The sequence below is a fragment of the Anas acuta genome, chromosome 5 (assembly GCF_963932015.1).
Source record: "Anas acuta chromosome 5, bAnaAcu1.1, whole genome shotgun sequence".
Lineage (NCBI taxonomy): Eukaryota > Metazoa > Chordata > Aves > Anseriformes > Anatidae > Anas > Anas acuta.
This window is the reverse complement of record NC_088983.1, coordinates 43821301-43842659: the sequence shown is the minus strand read 5'-3', so window position 1 is coordinate 43842659 and position 21359 is coordinate 43821301. Positions and strand designations below refer to the sequence as shown.

General features: G+C 35.6%; 1 protein-coding gene across 1 annotated transcript in view; it reads right to left on the bottom strand.

The window, feature by feature from the left end:
- The window catches only part of SCFD1 (sec1 family domain containing 1), a 43055-nt gene that overhangs the window by 8572 nt on the left and 13124 nt on the right, over nucleotides 1-21359 (bottom strand). The window contains exons 11-20 of the mRNA XM_068684394.1: nucleotides 19123-19262; nucleotides 18154-18244; nucleotides 17754-17827; nucleotides 17115-17196; nucleotides 10429-10525; nucleotides 6759-6829; nucleotides 5696-5775; nucleotides 5068-5130; nucleotides 4028-4103; nucleotides 3067-3120 (exon numbers count right to left, since the gene is read on the bottom strand). Coding sequence (XP_068540495.1) covers nucleotides 3067-3120; nucleotides 4028-4103; nucleotides 5068-5130; nucleotides 5696-5775; nucleotides 6759-6829; nucleotides 10429-10525; nucleotides 17115-17196; nucleotides 17754-17827; nucleotides 18154-18244; nucleotides 19123-19262 — 828 coding nt within the window. The remainder of the gene's footprint in view (nucleotides 1-3066; nucleotides 3121-4027; nucleotides 4104-5067; nucleotides 5131-5695; nucleotides 5776-6758; nucleotides 6830-10428; nucleotides 10526-17114; nucleotides 17197-17753; nucleotides 17828-18153; nucleotides 18245-19122; nucleotides 19263-21359) is intronic.

Here is a 21359-nt window from a genome sequence, read left to right as displayed (position 1 = left end):
CTATATCCCTAAGCCTAGAAGTTCATATTCACTGAAAGAGATGACGTTAACAAAAATACAGTTCCTTTCGTATATATCATAAGTAAGTCAATACAAATGTACATACGGTATTGATTGACTAAATTCTGTGACTTTGTGATAATAGTATTAAAAGTTTGTACATCAAATATTGTCTGTACTCAAGAATCAAACCATTTTATGTAAATTGTTCAATTTACTATCTATGGATGAAAATTTGTATATATTTGACTATATGTTTTGCATGTGTGTTCAGAAAATTTAAGGTTAGGTATCACTAAATAGAGATTAAAAAACAGACAACTATGTTACTAGATTTATAAATAGAACATTCCTTTATGAATCATAATTTCAAAAGCAATTAATAAAAACCTGCTTTGATCAATGTCATTATTTTAAAAAGAACAGTAACAAAGACCACACTAATTACTTTAAGGTCATCATGTTTCAGAACAAATATTGCAAGAGAAAGTCCAGCTGTAGTTAAACAGTCTAGACAAAAATAACAGGATGGTATTACTGCCCCTATGAACTGCTCTATCCGTTCCTGCTCTGAGGAACTTGGAAAGCACAGATGTAGACATTTGTCCTTCCTAGTAAATGGCCCTGTGAGACTAAACAAGTACTAGGGACAATCAACGTAAAGATCGATTTAAAGACAACTGCAGACAATTTTTACACAGCATGAGCATACCATTCAGAATAGATTCAAAGTTTTAACTGACAGCATTTGTGAATGTTAGTGGTGTAAGCTGCACATTTAATGAATATAGTTTGCATTTTATATTGGGAATATAATTTAAATTATTTGCATGCATCGTAACTGCTTGACTTCTGAATATTCTGTCTTGCATAAAACTTTTATCTGTGTGTACGTTTAACTTGATTGCTGTGGTTGGCCAGTAAGGTTCAATGAACTATAAAGGAGATAATGTAAAAAGATATTTTTTTCCTGTGTCATGTCCCCTCCCTTTCTTTTTGCCAGCAGGGCAATAGTTTTCTATTCTGGGGGTGGAAAAGGACCTCAAACATCTGAAGATGAGCAGAGGCCACAGTGCTGTGTTTCTACATGCAGCCTTTTTACAGGTACAGTTTCATTTTGGTTTATCCTACAGCAAGCCTAAACATTCCATAATAACTCTCTGGCTTTCTTCTGTTAGTTGAAAGGGGGAACCTACTTATTGAGAAAGTTGCTGTCACTTTTCCTACACGTTAAGAGAATCTTTCTTTAGGGCTTGCCTGGTCCCCTGTGACTTGAAAAGTAGGACTCCCTGTTCTGGGTCACAAATTCTAGTCACTGACATGTTAGCGTAACCTGAAGTCACAGACAGGCAGATAATCTCAATCCCTCCTTTTTCAAGTGAGAAGATCAACGTTTTCTCCAATTTACCAAGGGGAAATGTGGCTGTTTTCTATAAATACAACATGACAATATCAAGTCAGGAAAAATGACTTGTAAACTTTTCCAAATCAATTTCTAAATTTGGAACCCAAGAAAAGTAGTGTTTATTTTGAAGTTTCTCAAAATAAACTGGTTTCCTGGTAAAAGTTTACTGGTAACCTAAGTTACCAGTAGTTTTTAATTTCAGATTACCATATTAAGTGTTCTGAGTGACCTCTACTGGTTGACTAGATAAAATTAGCCCTGCACATCTTTTCCAAGTCTTGCAAATAGGAACAGCAATCAACTCTGCTGCTGAAAATGGCACAAATTTCTTGGTTAATTAACAGAAGACAATTTTTTTGCCTAACAATCTTGACATGTTATCTACAAAGTACTGTTTAAAAAAAAAAAAGACAATTACTTGCATATTGATCATTTTCCTATTTTACTATTGTTTATTTCTCTTTACATATTGTTAGTACCTGAAGCTGCAACTGGACTAAGAGAATTTCAAATCTGGTGAGTTTTGCTACTCACCAGGCATACCCACACTTCTGTCACCAACACTGCAGCACAGAGTTAAAACCTACCATTAAACCTCTTGGCACTGGCTAACTCACAAGAGGATACACAGATGAGGGAATTGCTAACTAACATATTGGCATTCCATATTAAAGAGGTAAAGATGGGTCAGTGGATGTAAATGGCTGACCAGCTCTGAATAGCCAAAAAGTGTTAGCTAACTAGCAGAAATCATTAAGCATCAACGTGAAAATCCATCTAAAATTGAAAAAATCTATGCATTTTTTATATTTTTTAAAACATTTGCTAAGCAAAATAGTGCAAAAATCAGATTTTTTGTTACTAACCCAGAACGTTCTAATGATGAAAACAAAGGGATTTGTTTTCAAACCTTAACCTCTTTCTAGGTATACAAATAAACCAGGGTGAGCTACTACAATTTTCTCTCTGATTCTGATGTCTAAATATGTAAATATAAACTAAATACGTAGTAAAAAAAGACAGCTTTGACTGCAAACTATGTAGAAAAGATTTGGGGCTATTTTTAGCCAAATCTTGTAAATTCTAGCAAATGTCTTGACTGTACACCAAGCACTTAAACATTTCAAAACTTCAGTAACTTAGGCAAGTCTCAGTACACTCTCACAGGAACAAGAAGACTTTACTGACAACAAACAAACATCGTTTCAAACTGAAAGACTACTGAAATTTTCCTCTAAATAACAAACCTTTAAAGATGTGGAAAACTTTCTGCAATAAGCCGATTTGCAACTACTTGACTTTTGAACTTGTACTCTTAAATAACTACTTTGATTCAAAGAAAACTTCAGATGACAATTTAACTTTTAGAAATTCAGGAGCAACAGAAACTCAGTATACTACAACAGTAATAGAAGCTCAGAATAGAACTGCTCCCACAAAACAGAAGTTCCACTGACGCAATAAATTGTCATGACTTAGAACCTACCTTTATGCCGAAAAATCTTATGAAATAGTTATGAAAATGGTTCTATTACTGAGATACACTGTGACTAGATTTAACTCTATTATCACAAACAAAACATAGCTCTGGCATATTACGTATCACAACATAAAGATTTCATTTGTTCCATCTCTTTCTGTGTAAAGGCAATTATACTCACAGGGTTTGACTTCATCTCCATAAGGTTGTCCAATATACGTGTGACTGGTAGATTCTGTTAAACAAAATGTGAAATTAATGGTGTACTTGTGAACAATTCCTAGTTATCTCCAGCATTATATTATTTATGGACCAGGAAACTCAACTGACAGCTACACTTGCCTGGAATGCCCTAAGAAAGGATTTAACTTACTGCAATGCAAAATAATATCCTTGAATCGTGTTGGCAAACATTATTTCTATTGCTCATTTTAATTCTATTTCAATAGCAATATAGTACTTCCAAATCTAAGAAAATGTACTTTTCTTTTTACAGTTTTGGAAAATTGCACTTTTTATGGTAGTCACTCATCTACTGCTTCAGTCTTTTTATTATAGCAAATAGAAAGCCTTCACAGGAAATATTTTCTGTTCTCCCACAGTGAAGCTGATCCACCTTCAAGCCTAACCCCAGTGCCAAAGTCTTTATTAGTGGGAGATAAGTTTCAGGTTGCTGTCTGTTACTTAGGTGGAAAATTGGAAATGCTTCAATTGTAACTGAAGGGAGAATGAACGCTTTGAGCCTTTCAATCATCCTGGAACAGCTGCATTTAATACATGATGTTCTAAGCAAAGGTGCAGAGGACTTTTCATGTTCATGAAGGTCTAGTCTATTTTAAATATTTCATAGCTGCTCTTTTTTTTTTTATTGCGGAAATGAGTCTTAAAGGCACATACTGAAACCTAACTCCTTACAAATGGAGGCATTCAAAGACAATTTAAACATTATTCATTACTTACCAAAAAACTAAAAACCACAAAGTGTGAGACACATCCAACAGCAGAGGTTGATGGCATTGTTTACTGTACAACTAACTTTATTAGTATGACAGAGGTAAAGAAAGGTGTTTTTCTAAATGTTCACAATGCTTACTTGATAGGCTAATTTTATTGTTATTATTTATATTGGTCTTTAAACTTACTTGTTGCTTCAGTACCAAGTTCTTCACACCTTCCATCACAAACTGTGATCCTGTATTCATAACACGTGAAAACAGACTGAAAAACAAAATAAACATGATACGTAAGATTTATTTTTTTTAATTTGCATTCTCAAGCTTGATATAGCTTATATATTAAATTTCCATTAAAGCTGATGCAATTTAGGTACTAATTCATTCAATTTTTTCACACCACATGGCAACCACCTGTATGGGAATATATACCTGTCATCTAACAACTAGATCCTCACCTATTAGTAGAAGTCTTGTGTTCTCTACTCTGCTCCACTAAACAGTTTTAAAAATAAATTTCAGTAGCGTAAGGATTTGAGTGTTGTTTTTTTTTTTTTTTCAAGTGAGTGTCTTAATCACAAGAGTTAGCAGAAATGCTCAGTGTATTTCCCACCTACCAAACAGTAATTTTTCCAAGTGAGACAGCATCAGCATTCTTTCTAAACATGCTGTGACAGTCTCCTTATGACAGTCACAGCGCATTTCTGAAAGTACTGCTAATAAGGAGGATGCTGTATGGGATAATAAATAACTGCACCTTTGACTGAACTGACAGACAACCCCTCCAGAAGCTCCTAAAGAAAAAGAAGCACATTCTTTCATCCCAGACAGTCTTCAAGCCCTGGAGAGAACTCATTTTGAATGCACAGGGCTGTTCTTATCTTCTGCCGTTGATTAAATAAGGCTCAACATTATGGCTGTCTTAGCTTCATTTCAATATGCTGAATTCTTCTCCTATAAGAACCTGTATATTTAACATGCAGGTATACAAGTATCACTATGTTAAGTTACTTTCTGGATTTAGCCACATATCTTTCAATTTTCCTGTGCATAAATCCTGTGCACTGTTAAGAGGAGATAATTCTGTAATTGTGTCTAAATATTTATTTATTTACAAATAGAGAAATACTTCATTCTGAGCCATGTACAGAACTAATTACGCTTTTGGTACTACTGAAATAAGCTAAAAAAAAAAAAAAACAAAGGCTTACAAAAAATTAAAAGCATACCCCAAAGGTTTTGGCGTAGTGTTTCCATAGCTGGTTGGAGCCGAAGCCATCTTGGTGAAAGCCCTGTGAAAGCAGGGGTAGAGATCAAATGCTTCGTCTCATGGCATATCCTGCTGCAGAATGTTCCACTCTGGTCATTTGAAAGTGAAAATACTTTTGCTTCTCAAACTGTTTCAGAAAGTAACTGTTTATTACATGCATCCCTTTTGTCTAGAGCTACAATGGTTAAAGAACTGGAAGGAATTTGATTTTATATTTAAAATACAGAGAATTTATTTTTATAACATCTGTAACTACAGCAACTGATAGGCAGCATGGCCATCTGGTAACATATCCCTAAATGGAGTCTGAACTAGCCCAACTTGTCACTGAATTCAGTGCATTGTTTCTGGCTTGGATAATTTAGGACACCGATACGTGTCACGTTCAGCAGAGTTCTGGCATTCAGAGTTCAATTGTAAAATAAGATTTTGCATGTATTACCGTAACAACGACAGCAAAACATTATGCCAGAACAGATGTTTAAGGATAATTTACAATGTATAAGAAGTAATACATAATTCTTTGATACCAACGCTGTATTCTGTAAAATTACCCAATTACATAGGAGAAAAATAAAGTTACTTACTTCCACTGTTTTATGTAATTCAAAGGAGCAAGATTGCAACCTGCATCTGTTAATGCTTTTTTATACTGCTCCAGATCAATCTGAAATTACAAAGTGGAGAAGTACAACAGATTTATACTACTCTTAACTCCCTCCGTGTGGAATACAAGATATCCTTACCTAAATATTACATGTAAAGCTATAGCATTGACAACCAAAGTTAAAAAACAATTATAAATTCCATCCTCTTCCAAATCTGAAAATACACCTTAAAATGCAATTTTCTATGATTGCTATTTTATTTGATGCTATTTTATTTTCATTTTTACTAAATTTAACTGTATTTGTGGAATTAAACCAGTCCACTTTGAGCTACGAGAACAGTCTGTTTATATCAGCATCTTTCAAAAACCTGACAGAATTCTCATTTCCATAAAATGGAACAACAGTGACTAATAACAATGAAGAGAAGTTTACATAGAAGTTCTTGTACATTTATAAGAATAGTTTCTTTGCCTAATCTAACTTTTTTTTTCCAGATAGAGCCAGTACAGCAGTTCACCATAAAATGATTCGTTATCTATATTAATTCCTTATTACATATTTCTACAATACAATAAAAAACTTCATCATAAGCTCAAAAGAACTATTAAAAAACTGCCTCCTGAATTAGTCAGATATTGACATAAAAACAGTTCTACGTTATGTATCTGCTAGTCAACAAACCAAATTATTTTTGAATATACAAGGATAGGGTGAAAAGAGTCATTAACTTTTTTTTTTTAAATCTACTTATATTGGGCAGTAGAGCAGAATGATGAAAATTGTGCCGAGATGGGTCTTGCAGGGACTCTTGACTAAATGTTTCAAAAGATTATCTTCCTTCTCACTAGCCATTCATATCCTTTGCAATAGTAGCTAATGCTTTGTGAACAGATTACCTGGTAACACTACCCAATGTACTTAAAGTTGTAATATTGATCTGGGCATTTCATACTTCCCTTCAGAGAGAAGCAGAAATACCTATTTAATGCTGAGACAAAACAGAAAAATCCTGATTGGTAAGATTTAATAAAGGACATACCTCTGAAGGTGCCTGAGCTGAGCTTATGTAATAGATAAGAAATAGACGCATTTTGTCTTCTGGAGTTCCTGCTGCAGTGAAATAAATAAAAAAAATCGTTACTATGCCATGTTAACTGCCCTTCAGTAATAACACATCTGTACATTCAAGCCTTTAGTTATGATGGTACTCGTTACCTCTAAGCATGGCCCTGTTTGGCATATACAGCAGTAAAATTGGCAATTTTATTAAAAGTTGGGTTAGACTGGCTCACTGTTTCTTGCCAAGCTTGTTGGAACAAATACTATTCTTCAAGTAACATACAACTAAGTTACCTAGTTACATTATGTCTTGTTTTATAAGGGGACTGTAAGCATTAACAGGCAGTAATCTTTGAAAAAGACTGAAGACAAGCATAAAAGTAAAAACCATGGCTTTTTTTTTTTTTTGAGCTCTACGATTTGTTTATGTAGCTTTAGGGTTGACCGTATTGAAATACTTGAGGACTGCAAAAGCACTTATGTGAACCTTTGGTCAGGAACAAATGCTGAGCTTTTAACTTGTCTTCAAGAAGGATTTCACCTCTTGAATCACTTATCATCACACCATTCCTTGGAGAACGCTGCTCCAGTTTCTTGCGAACCATTATCAATGGCAAAATTCATCTCTGCTGCATCAAAATGACAATGTGATTCTTAGTGTCATTCTTAGACTATAACCTACTATACCAGGTTTTGAATAGCATCTGCTTTTTTTCCTCGAACAGGATCACTATTAGTAAAAAGCATAGTTTAAATGCAAGATTTCAGAAGTACAACTTCTCAAAACAAACATTTCAAAGTTGTAATTCAACGCTTCATTAGAAAAGTGTGTTACCTTTAGGTATAGTTCAATATTTTAAAAAGTGCACTTTTCTGTACTTGTAAGGAAGAACAAGTTTGTTTATTTATTTTTTTCATCCTAACTACGGACTGTAGATAATGACATCAGGGATCACCTAGTCTAATATGCAACTTCTGTTTGTAAGGGAGCATATACTTAGTTTGACAGAAGTTAAGAATTACACTTCTTAGTAAGCACTGTCATAATGAACATTTATGACTTGGTACAATTCTTTTTCTAGGAAGTAAGTTTCAAACAGTAAGCTAGAAAATCAAGAACTGAAAAAAAAATTTTGCATCATTGGAACTAAAAGCCAAATTGCCAGTTTATAGCTTATGTCAATACATTCTAGAACTTAACAGCATTTCCCATGCCCACAAAACTCCTAGAAGACTTATGCTCATGGAAGCTAAGAGGTCTCACTTAGACATGAGTAGGTGATATTCTCTTACAAAAATATCAAATTTTAAAAAATAATCATTGATTATATCATGTACACTTAACTAAGTCTTAGGAAAACCACTCTTTCTGGCAAAAGTACTTTAAGCATACTGCTGATATAAACCATAGCTATGACAAACAATGGTAAGACTCAGGACAGCTGCCTATAAAGTATTTGCTTTTTTCTAAGCTATGGTCTGTGACAGCATGGAAGGTGGGAGCGGTAAATATGCTGAAGAAAACTTGACAAACCTAACATAGAACAACTTCATCTTAAATTCAAAAACTAGCTGGAAGCCTTTAGGGCTACTGCTCGACTACTAGAGCAAAGCAAAACCAGTAACTTCAGTTTTACCACCACTGCAAGGCAGCTAATTGTCACAAGTAGTAAATTACTATAGACAGTAAAAATGGGAGGCCGAAGCTGTTAAGTGGTCAACTCTAAGTGCTATTGTGAAGGGCTTTGCAGATACTGTCCACAAAGCAGGTATCCCACAGATAATACAAACAAGTAAATCACCACTGCAAGTGTTGGCAGACTTGAGGCATTAGTTCTTCAAAACAAATGTTCACTGCTAGTATCTCACAGCAAACCACACAATTGGAAGCTGGTCAGTTTTACAAGATAGCATACTCTGAAATAATCACACTACCTACATTTATATCCTTTTGTTATATAAATGTCTTAAATCTAGGCAAAGCATATGAAATTCTAATGAGTTACTGTGAACATCTCAGTATTTAACTTATGAAGGCAAACTGTAGCTTGGATGTCCAATCTTTCTCTTCTGTAAACCCAAGATCTTTGTTAAAAGAAATGTTGATATGATACATCAAGTTTGGAAAACAATTAGATATATACTGCAATCTAAATATGCATAGGAAATAGCAGTTCAGGTAAAAAGTAATTGATCCAGTAGGATATGCTGGCAAGCATAATGATTTCTGTTTTAATATATAATCATCAACTGTTCATGCAAACATTAGAGTTGAAATCAAAATATTACACCAACAGCTAATTCTGAACATGGAAAAGGACTACTTTGTGTTGTTGATTAATAGAAGTGAAGATTGTCCATATTCTAATTAACTTCCTGGTAACAACAGATTTCTACTGAATTACAGATTGATATCTGACATTATAGATTTGCTGAAAGTTAGTTTCTAGTCTTGATGCAATGAGATCTGTAAAACTTTAGCTCAGACTTCCACCAACCATCTATGACTCCTACTGCCTTCTGACTCTATAACACAGACACTAATAAAAGATTTTTAAAAATCAACAGGTTTTATATGTATCCTTCCTTCCCAGCGGAATCATTACAGAAACTCCAAGCATGTATTATGTTCAGTATGCAGCTACAAGACTATACATACAAGCATGCAATAACAAAACATTTTCTTAAAGAGCACACTGGGAAAAGAGCAGGGACTTGAGGTCTCTAAAACCTTAATGTTTGCCAATACACTTGCCAATATTTCCTATTGCGCACAGGTCTGTGTTCATAACCTAAGTTTTACAATCTTCTGCAGGTTATTTTGTTCCTGCTGAGTGCTATCAGATCCCACTGGAATCCATCAGTGTGTTGTAACATACTTCAGGTTGTAAAAGGCTGCAATGACAGTTACGTGAGGCCACTGCCTCTATGCTATGATACCACAAAAAGCCAAGAACCCATTCTATCTCAGCTCTTTACAGAAAGGCCCCTAGTGACTCTTGATGATAGAGAACCAGAGCATCACCCCGTCTGTAAAGCTTTGTTATGTATGAGCCAGATACGAAGCAGCTGTAACGCTCTGCTTCTAGACAATGAAAATGGACGTGCCACAGGTGGGTCAAGGCATATAAAACCTCAGCTGAGTCTTCCAGCTAACTGGCCAATTTATGTCTTGGTTCCCTTCTCTACACCTTCTCACACCCACCTTTTCCCCCCCTCGTCCCCTCACACAAGCAAAAGCTACCGACACCACTACTTCCTGACCTAACCAAATCCTATGAAATGCCCCGTTCCATTCTGGTTTTACAATAGATGCATTCCAAAACATGCAGTGGGATTCAAAAGAACCAGGACTGTTCAGGGCACACAATTCCATGCTATATTAGTAAATACTGGAAAAGCACAGAAGTTAAAATCTTTTGATCTTCAGAAACAAGGGGTTAGGAATGGATTTTAATGGAGCTGCAAAAGTTGCCAGTATTTTGGAAATTACTCAACCTAATAATTAATTCTCTAGACTGCTACTAAAACCAGTAAAAAGCTCTTTCCTTCACAGATCTTGCACAGCTTGCATATATGTTCTTTATAGGGTGTATAGGCTTATTGCATCTCAACAATGTTGACATGAAGTTCAGATTTAAAGTACTCACCATCTGGGTCAGAAATCATGTCCAGGAGAGATTTATCCAAAGTGGATTTGCTCATTATTTTCTCCTCATATTCAAAATACACGTCCAGCTTTCTCGCCTGTTTAAGAGTAAGCGTTAGGATTATCATCTTCACACTGGGAAGAATATTTCTTTCCTCTTTAAAAAGGTACATAGTTTAGTTATCAAGACCATTTTTAGAAAATTCTTTTTAAGTAAATTGCCAGAAAAAATAACTAATGCTTGCCTTCATCAATTCCAGAAACTTGATGCTTATGCAATTCTCATATCAGAAGCAAAAATGCAAGTTAAGCAACTTGTTAAGAAGTCTGACATGCAAATATTCAACTGGAATAGGAGCTTTGTTTTCAACTATGCTTTTGCTGTAGCTGAAAGCTACATGCCATCATAAATAGTATTATGCTGTAGTAAGATAAGTGAATGCTATATCAAACTTATGCTGAACATCAAGTCTCTCCATCAACAAGACAATTAACTCAATGCAGCTAAACACAAGGAACTCCTGAATATGGTAAGGCATCATTCCAGAGAAAAGTTGGTAGCTTTCCATTCAAATCTAAAGGGTTGGTACAAAATATCTCATTCACACTAATTATGAAGTTTCCATCTTTAGGTTATCTGGCTAACACTGGAAAAGAAGCCGCTCATTACACTATGACATACTTTTCACTTGCAATCACATCAGTCACATGCAGACCAGGACGTGAACCTACCACCCCTTTTATTTAAGAAGGATGTCACAGGTACTGCATGAAATTAATGAGGCAAAGGCTTATGGAAGACCTCACGTGACTATGCAACTAATGACTGCATTACAGCACATTTGCACAAACAGCCAAGCTTTGCACATCTGATCTTGAACTTTCAATCTGAGTATACAAAAATGCATTTTAAAGCGTATTAAAAAACTTATGTTCCATCACAGATTATTGAGGTTTGAAAATTACCATGTAGTATCACAACAGATGTTACAAGCGCTCAGCTTACAAAACCTTAACGCCTGGCAACTGACTAAATTCTGGTGTTTGGACACCGTCAGCTATGTATTGGCTCCAAAAGAGAGAGACTGTAAGAGTGGATCTCCATCTCATTGCCTTGGAAGTATTTCAGCTCCAGATCATACCCACTGGGAGACTGAAATGGTATTACCACATTGAAGCATGAGTCACTGGGGTTTTTCTCAGGTTAACAGATTCAGGAAATTTTGCCTGATACTGCCAAGGCATGCAAAATTACTATGGCACCTTCTAACCTGGTGCAGTGGTTGGTGTAATGACAGCAACAGAAAAACTTTAGAAGTCTGGTTTTGATTTGTTTTTGAATCCTACTAATTTTTCTTTTCCTGAGATAACAAATAAGGAAATAAAGCACAAAAAAGAAGGAAACTCATTCTGAGTACTTTTCAGTTTGGCAAAAAAGACTTACAGATGACAACACAAAATCAGTCACAAGAATATTTTAATATCATAAGCTGATTGCCAGAAGTTTTTGGAGGTAGCCCCTTGCTTCCCAGTATTATATACATAACAATTCCGTTTCTCATTCACTATGTACTGAACACACCAAGAAAAGCAGTTACTTGCAGAAGAGCAACTTAATTTAAAACCTTTGTAGCAACTGTACTTGCAGCTTATAAAAGATAACGATCTCTGAGGATAACAGTTACCGTGAAGTGTGCTGAAAAACTGACCACTCGCTACTTTGAGGGGCAGAAGGATGTCTTTTGTTTGTCATAGTGGCTACGATTACATAGAAGGTGTATGAGGTGACAAAAAAGGAGATGAAGGTTCTTTCAATCTGTATTTGCCTTGAGCTCTATTAGAAGAGCAGTCACAGCCATATTTTGGTAGTTACACTGTGTAAAGACTTCCATTAATAATAACTTAGCTGAAAGGTAAAGTGATTACCAGTGGTCACAGTGCACTAGTTTAAAGTGAATAGAAGTGAACTACTAGCCTCCTTCCAGGTCCCTACTTCATGTGCAATTTGTTATCTGGCATGTCAGACGAGTTCTGTGACTCCTCTCCATGGCACTGTACAACTCTACAGTTCTTGTTTGTGTTATAGTTTCCTTAGCTGTTTCTGGAGAGAAACAATTGCAAAGAAGCCACCACAATTTTTCTAGTCTTCCCATTCCTTGCTTTCTGTGATTTAAATACATTTGTAGCTCCTTATAAAGAGTTAAAGTCAATGCTTTTAAGCTTAAAATATTTTTCCCAGACAAAAGGCATCCAACAAACAAAGGATTGTCATGAAATCTGGAACCTTCATCTTAGGAAGATAAATATATTGTTGAATTTGGCAGTGCCTATATTATCTTAGCTGGTGTTCTGAACAAATATGTCTTAAACAGATGGCATCTAAAACTAGACAACATAAAATATATTAATTCAATATATTTGTTTACAGATCAACTTTTAAATAAAATTATATAATTTAAACATTAGATACTTTAAGAGCAGATTTACAGTTGTTAACTTATTTTGAGCACAAAATGCTTAAAATTCTTCTCAGCTATGTGCCACTTCGTGATTGTTTGGCTAAGACTACCAAACAAAACAGACTGCCTGCAGCCAAAAAAGCCTCACTGGTTGCATATATTCACTATGCTTAGAGCCTAAACAGAAACATTAATGGTACATGTACATCTTAAATGGTACATCTTAAAAATTTTGGACAAATACTTTTGGGGTGTGAACTTAACACTGTTTGGGAAAAAGAAACAGACTGGAAATCCTAAAAAACTCAGTTCATTTATGTCTGTCAAGCTCCACCTCCTTTTTTGTCACCTCATACACCTTCTACATAATCGTAGCCACTATGACAAACAAAAGACATCCTTCTGCCCTCAAAGTAGCGAGTGGTCAGTTCTCGAGCACACTTCACAGCGGTAGCTGTTATCCTCAGAGATAGTTATCTATAAGCTGCAAGTAGGGACACCAGAGATAAGCACCAACATAAAATTTTCAATGTTTTGGCTGATATGACAGAAGCATGAACTAGTGATATGGATCAATATGGTGAGTCTACTCAGCTCCTTCATCAGTAGGTAACTAACCAAGGTTGCTAGCAAAGGTGCTATTTAAGGCAGTATTTTTCTTACACATGTATGCTAGGAATTAGGTGGACTACAAATAAGATTTCACATGGAGTACTGAATAGCCTTGAACTCTGCTAGTTAGCTTTTCAGGTATTTCCCAGACATACCACATAAAGGAGAAAGATACTTTCCAAAGAGCCCACTGTTCTAAGAAGTGCTGGTAAGAACCAGACATTTTGCTCACCTAGTGACAGACTCCCAGAAACGCCAAGAGAAAAAGCTAAGAGAAAGAGCTAAACAATCCTGGAGATCCAATCACAGAATCACTTAGGTTGGCAAAGAGCTTTAGGACCATCAATTCCAATAGGGCAAGACAGCAAGGAAGAGGTTCTTACAGGTGCCATGCCAGATAGCAAGGTGAAGAAAAATAATAAAAACTACTAATAAAATCAAGATGTGTTTACGTTTCCAGTTATTCCTTTCCTGCCTCCTGCTTTTCATTTCCTAATGTGACATCTTGTTCCACGCTAACACCATTCAGTAGACCTTTCTGGTTTCAATTCAGGGATAAGATCTTTACTGTAGTTAAAGCTCCACAGTTTAGCTTTTTTTTTTTTTGCTTCCCCCTCTCCCCCCCTTTTTTTGGTGAAAACTTTCAACTTAGCATCTCTAGAAATAAGCTGTTAATAAGCCAAAGTTTATTTTAGGGTAAGATATTGAGACACGCGGGAATCTCCACCTGAGTGCTGGACTCCAAAAGAGGCATAAAATTCCTTCACTTTTAAGCAGAAAAGTGGAAGCAGGATCCACTGAAATCTCTTATAGGGTCATTTTTGTAAGGCTTTGTAGGAGACTTCAATCCTCTTTACCGTACAAAGGTACTTCCTTTAAGAGAGTGAGAACATGCAGAAGACAACAAGATACAAGTATTTTTAATTACTGGAAAGAATTTCTCAAAGATACTGACAGAAAACAGCCAAAAGTAACAGCCCACAGAAATCAACAGTAATAGTGTAGCTAGTTAGGCAATTATAGCCTGCTTCTATCAGGACAAAGACAAGCTCTAGGAGAAGGCTGGAGGTGGCAGCCGGAGCCACTTTCCTTTGACTGAACTGTACTGAGCTACCCACAGAACAATGAAGGAAAGGTGACTGCAGCTGAATTCAGAAAAACCTCTCATTTCATGGGAATTTACTTAATTACCAGTTCTGAATTACAGAGAACTGGCCTGGACCACTGTGACGTATATATTTTACTACATACACTTTTTCTGTTCACATGGCAAGACAAAACAGAACTGTTAAAATAGTGGAATTCTTTTACAAGGTATGTAATGGATAATTGGGAAGGCCATCCTGATAATTGAGTTATTCAAAGTATCAGGCCTTGAGATCAAGTAATAAAACCGGAGAAACATGGTAAGAAAGTTATGTAGGTATTCAACAAAATCCTAAGCTGAACAAGTGTTAGTAATCTAAGACATAATAATTTAGAATCCACAACTTAAATTCATAGGTATAGAATTCCAGCAATGATAACCTACCCCTCTCTGCATTTAATTGTTTTAGAAAAGCATAAGTGTACATGCCATATCTTGACATACTTCAGTAATCTAAGCATTCGTAGGAGACATGCCAAGATATGTATTACTTGAAACTCTAAAGTAGGTAGAAAGATGCCCATAGTTCTAGTCTTAAAATTGTTAACAGTTGGGTACAGTCCTTCAGCCACCAGCTTCTCCAGAGAAAAAACAATGCAAAACAAGGATGCCTTTGTTCTAAGTGTCGACAATAAGTAGTTGATGATTCATTTAGTGCAGAAAGTAATGCATTCTTTCCATCATTTCACTGAACGCAGATTTTCCAAAAAACTGCCAGGACCTTTGATTATGTGATTAATTTCTGGTTTCCTCTTGCTGTGTCTTAGAAAATGATCCAAGACCGCGTGGAAAGCAGATGTTAACTGAGCACTGAAGAAAAATTAAACTCAGTCTAATTAGAGCGGGTCTCATAGCATTCTTTACACTGACTCTCATACATGTAAGAAGAAAAAATGCTCAAATATTTACTGTAATAAAAAAGGTAAAACATAATGGGCAATGCAAAGAATCTATTTTGAAGTCTGAAGGTACTTCAAGATCATTTTAAAAGTGAAAATAAAATAACCTGTAGAAAATCATGGTGCCTCACTAGCTCCTCGAGACCTGGGCACATGTCAAAAAAATTACCTTATCCTAATCTGGTTTCTGTATTTAAACAGATATAAAACGTATTTTACCACAGCCTCAAGGTGCCATCAGAATTTCTTTACGAAGTACTGGCTGAGATACTGTTTTTTGTGAAAATATTTCTGAGGAGTACATGAGGTAACATCTCATCCTGCATTTTAAAATTCCACAGCTTGAATTAGAAAAATTCTTTTTGTAATACTGAAGAGTAAAAAGAGGGGAGAAAACAGACAGGACAAAGGAAATGGAAGAAATTCTACAATCATTAGTGAAAAGGCTTTTCTATTGGTAAATTCCAATGGAAAAAAAAAGATGTGTTTCTGCATTAGCCTGAGTTTAGATAGTTTAGGTAGTATTTGGAGAAGGAAGCGATTCTTTCTAAATCAAAAGAAACTGATAAAAGACAATGCATCATCAACATACTGAAGGAACTGCATTCCCATTTGTCTCACAAACTTCTTTGACAGCTTTTGACAGCTACAGAAGGTAAGGAGCCTGAACATTTTGCTGGACAAGAACTGAGAATCATCTGTGGAGAAATAGATCATCACTCCCTGGGAGCTCTGTAGTAGCAGGCTCCTGTCAGAGGAGGGAGCCTAAAGGTTAGTACAGGAGGGCTACAGCAGAGGGACACATAAGTGACTCCTTCTACCTCTAGGTAATGGAAAAGTGTGTTGCTACCACCTAATCTAGAAGGAACAAGTGCATCTGACTGTTGCCAAGAGAACATTGTTGTTCAAAAACAACATTATTTCCATTCCATATCCCACTCTGAAACCTGTCTTCTGCCTGACAAATTGTATATAAAGTAATGCTGGTGTAGGCCCATCCCTCCTGTCATTACAAGAGCAGCAGACTTAAGCAGGAAAGAGGACAAACATCCTTCTTAAGGGTTTAGATTATGCACAAAGCACATCTAACACAGACCCTGCTGGAAAGACCAGTTTAGTAACTTGCATCATTACTGCCACACCTCTGGATATCATTTTTATTAGGTGAACAGTAAACAGTACTCTTGTGATAAGCGCAGACACAGAAGAGAAAATGAACGCTTAGACTCAAATCATAATTTGCCATGACACATCTAAAATAAGCCTAACACTTCCATTGTAAACTTATTTTAGAAAGAATTTAACTCACAGTAAAGGTTGTGGCCATCATAAAAAAAGACAAGAGTGTAGTAGTAAATTCCAATACAAAGAAATTGTATTTACTTTTCATGCATAGACATTCAAAACTCATTCCCTCTCACCCTTCACCACTAAGTAATGTTATACAGCGGTTTCTGTAAAAGGTAGCACAGTTGAGAAGGCTCACTTTCCTATCTTGCTTTATTTGGTCAAATATATTGCTCCAGGCAAGAAGCATCTTACAGAAAATCAAGTCAGAGAGCAATCCTACCTTTATGTGCTCCAAAACAGCTGTTGCAACATTTGTATGAAGATCAATGAGCCTCTTCTTTTCCAGAAGTTCTGGAAGAGAGCTGAAAAGATTAAATACAAACTAACCTGCTGAGTTGCAGCAGACACATGCTGGATCTTACAGGACATTGGACATACCACCTCATCTACTATCAGAATAAGTATCTTTCCTTTCACCTTCTGATTTGGGCCCCTTCTCCAAGGCGGTAGTGGAATGAAAAACAATTTACAATTTAGGTTTACAATGGGGAACTAGTCTAAACCTCAGTCTTCTAGTGTCATTCAAAGCAGTTATGAATACAGAAGCAGAATACGATTCCCGTGCAGAGTCTGTAAGCAAATCTATGCTGTACTTAGATCATTCAGCATTGCTGAGGAAGCATTCCAAAGCCTGTTTAGAGGCCAAACATGCACATGCTGTGGAAGCTGTATGCACAACTACTTGTGAAGGGTGCTGTCTTTAACTTTACCACCATTTAATTTTTATTACTGAGCTGAATAGCCTATTTTTAAAACTATTTATTTTGAAGGGTATTGAAAGTGAAATGACAGAAGGAATTATAAATTGTTCCCAATTAATTAAAAAATAATGTATTATTTTATTTATTATTTAACTTACCTAACAGCTGATGTTAGCTTAGCTGTATTGTCAGAAAGCATGCTTATTGCTCCTTCATCCTCCCCTTCAATACCCTGGTTTTGACGAATTGGAAAAAGGAATGAAAATAATTGTAAGCAAGAAAATACTACATCGAAATACAGTCAGGGCACTCAGAACCTATTTTCTCACAGTGATAGTAAAGTCTAGATTGTATTTTACAGTTATTATGGAAGTCATATGAACGTAATGTCAATACATGCAAGAAATTGAACTCTCATGAATTATGGTACTTACAGTCCTCTACGTGTTTACATTATGCCTAAGACTCAGCATGCACTGATTTTTTTATTTTTTTGCAACTGGTGTAGTATGCTGAGCATCTATTAGGCTTTAGATAAAACTCAAATATAAACCTTACCATGATACTTTTAAGTCTTTTGACTTCATCTTCTTGGGCTCTGTAGGATTCCAGTTCCTGTTGAACAGACTCAGCTACCTCTGGAAAAGGACTAATGCAACACTTTGCATTAGGCTCAGTTAAATCAACAAACTGAAACACTAGAACCAGACAAGTTATATGATCAAGATGATCTTGAAAATGACAGAAATATCAATACATGCATCATTCTGCATTATCAAGTCCATGAGCAGTGACATCTTACTATATGTTTACTTAAACTTTCTAAGATACATACTCACTGCTTTCAACATTTTTATGTAATTTTGATAAAAACATTTTCGTGCTCTGTAGCCGAAAGCAGATACAATGAATATGGACGATGATCATTCCATAAAAAAAATAAATCCTCAAAAATCTTTCCAAAAAAGCTTAAAATAGAATTACCATAATATGAAGGATACTTTGAATTTATACCCTCCTCACTATTTTTATTTTTCTTAAAATTTTCTACAGGAATTTACATGTAGCAAATTCTCCCCCTAAAATTTAATACTTAGTGAAACACATAGTACAGGCCATGTAAACCACGATGTTTCTTTCCTTAAGTACAATAGCCTTATACGCAGACAGAACTTTGTATAGATATTTGTTCATCTGAGTAGTTTGTTCATTTGCACACTTTTCTGTTTCTTTTTGAACTTCCTAACCCAGAGCCCTTTGTGCTCCAAAAATGTTCTAACAAGCCTGTTAATTTGTACACTTCAAATTAGATTTAAATAGTTGAGCCTATTAAAAACAAACAAACCAACCCCACCATACTAACATCATAAGACCACAGAAAACTTCTCCAGGCATATACTCGGATTCCTGAGCCTAATCTGCAGTGCTATGATATAATCAATATGCCTTTGCAGCCAAACCAACCCAAGGAAGTTCTACCACACAAACTGTCTAAATCAATATAACCTTTGTACCTATAAAGCTTACCTGCCCTTATGCTTCTGCCAAAATTTATCAGATGCAGTTAAATCATAGGATTTCTTATTTTTTTTCTTAGGTCTAGCACCTGCTGGAATACTTTCTGTTCCTGTTGATTCTTCCAAGTTAACTCTATTCAAATGGAAATCCTAAAATAAAAGAAAGAATCTTATCTAACTATTTGGTAGTTTTTAATCATTTAATCCATCTTTTATACTCAATTATCTTCCAGAATATTTTCTAGAAAAAATAGCAACAACTATTTATGAACATTTTATAAGAGGATGGTAAACAAGTTATTAACTAGAGAATAGCAATGTATGAACTAAAATATTACTTGCACTTACTGAAAAGCCATCAAACAAAGCAACAAATGTCAAGCAAAGACATCTGATTTGTCTTGCAAGCAACCTTCTTAAACTGAACCAAGAGGCACACTGTTTTCCGCATGGAAAATAAATTATTTAGCAATACCTGAACACTAAATGCACACAGCAAAACATTACAGTAGCGAAAGTTTCTGTGTTGCATACAAAAAGAAGTTTCTAAGGCTGAATTTCACTTACAAAATGACAGCAAATGTATCAAACTTGCAAAGAAGGTCAAGACATCAGCATCGGGAATGTTTGCCATGAGGATTACTTAGATAAACCCTCACAGATCTTTCCTTATTTTTTTAAACACTAGTGAAATACTGTGTGACAAAACAACAGATTGCAACAAAGCTGCTATTTCTCCATATAGCTTTTATTCTTCCACAGATATACAAACCTATAAATTATGTCTTTTAGCTAAATGACACAGTTATGCTCACGTACCATGTCACCACATTGCTTCCTGTATGCCTTTTGTTCCTTTCCCCCATTACTTTAGCCAGGGACAGTATAACCCCTCAGGTTTTCAACACAGAGGTTAGCAAGTATCCTACTGCTGAATTTACTCTAACCCTTTTGAGGAACGTTTAAAATTTCAGAGGTGATCTTTGCTTGGCAAATAATGATAAAAGGAGTTACATTGTTGACTTTACAGACACTGTCAAGAATCTTATATTATGTATTTTTTTCCAGAAATAAAATTCCATTTTATTATGTTCATTACAGTAGATCATATTAAGTGAAACTTTCAAATAAAAACAACTTTTAAACGTTTCTAGTTATCACTTGGCAAAGTTCACACTTTTAGTATTTCGTTCTAAATCATTCATGCCTATATATAAGCAAAACCAAGTAGCTACTGAAAGGAAGCACATGCAGTCAATGGGTAGAAACCTCATCTTACACACAGCATGCTTAAAGTTTCAGTTAAAAACATAGGGTATTTTTAATGTATATTTGTTCCACTACAGTGAGTGTTTTGGCTCAATTTAGCTCACCAGTGACCTGAGTTTCCCAGTTAGTTCTGGCAGTGACAGGTTTTACCAAAATGATTGATTCCAGTTCCCCTCCTTCAACCTCCACATTTTGTCCGTTAAAGGCCTTCTATCTGTGCCTCCCACTTTTCCATAACCATTCCTGAGGGGTATTTTAATTGGAAATGGGGATCTCTGCATACAAGTCTGTATATGTGTAGATGCCATCATCACCATTTCAAATGACACAGCACACCATTTTGCAGCTTGGTTAGTATTTAGTTTAACACTCCCCAGAATTCCACGGTTATCTTAACTGAGAGCTTAAATGTAAAACAATTTATCTGGCTGTACATTTTATGTAATTATTGCCATTTTCAATAACAATTTATGGCCTTTTCAAAGGTTGCTGTGGTTACTTCATGAAACATTACGCTCAGTATACAAAGAACTTGGCACACTTGCCTTTAAGGTGAATAACTTGACTTTTTTAAATTAAACTTTTGCCCTTTTAATGGAATCACAGGCCATTTGATTATAATTTTATTACACAAATTCATAATCCTATCAACTCAGTCAAAAACGAGAAGCAACAAGCAACATTTAACAAGTTGTTCCAGGGAAACTACTAAAGCCTGATGCAGTACAGGTAAGTTTCCAACAACCCTCAAATCATTCTCCTAGTGTTCTTCCAATACTTCTCCATATTTGCAGCAGTAGCTATCCTTAGTTTCCATTACATCTTTGATCCCTTTTTATCTTGATGTACCAAAGTCCTATCCCAACACATGCCTGAGGCTACCCAATGGTACTTTCTCTATGTAGCAGGTGAGGAAGAGGCACATAGGCAGAGCATGGCATGTATTTACTAGCTAGTCAGCAACCATTTGCTTATTAA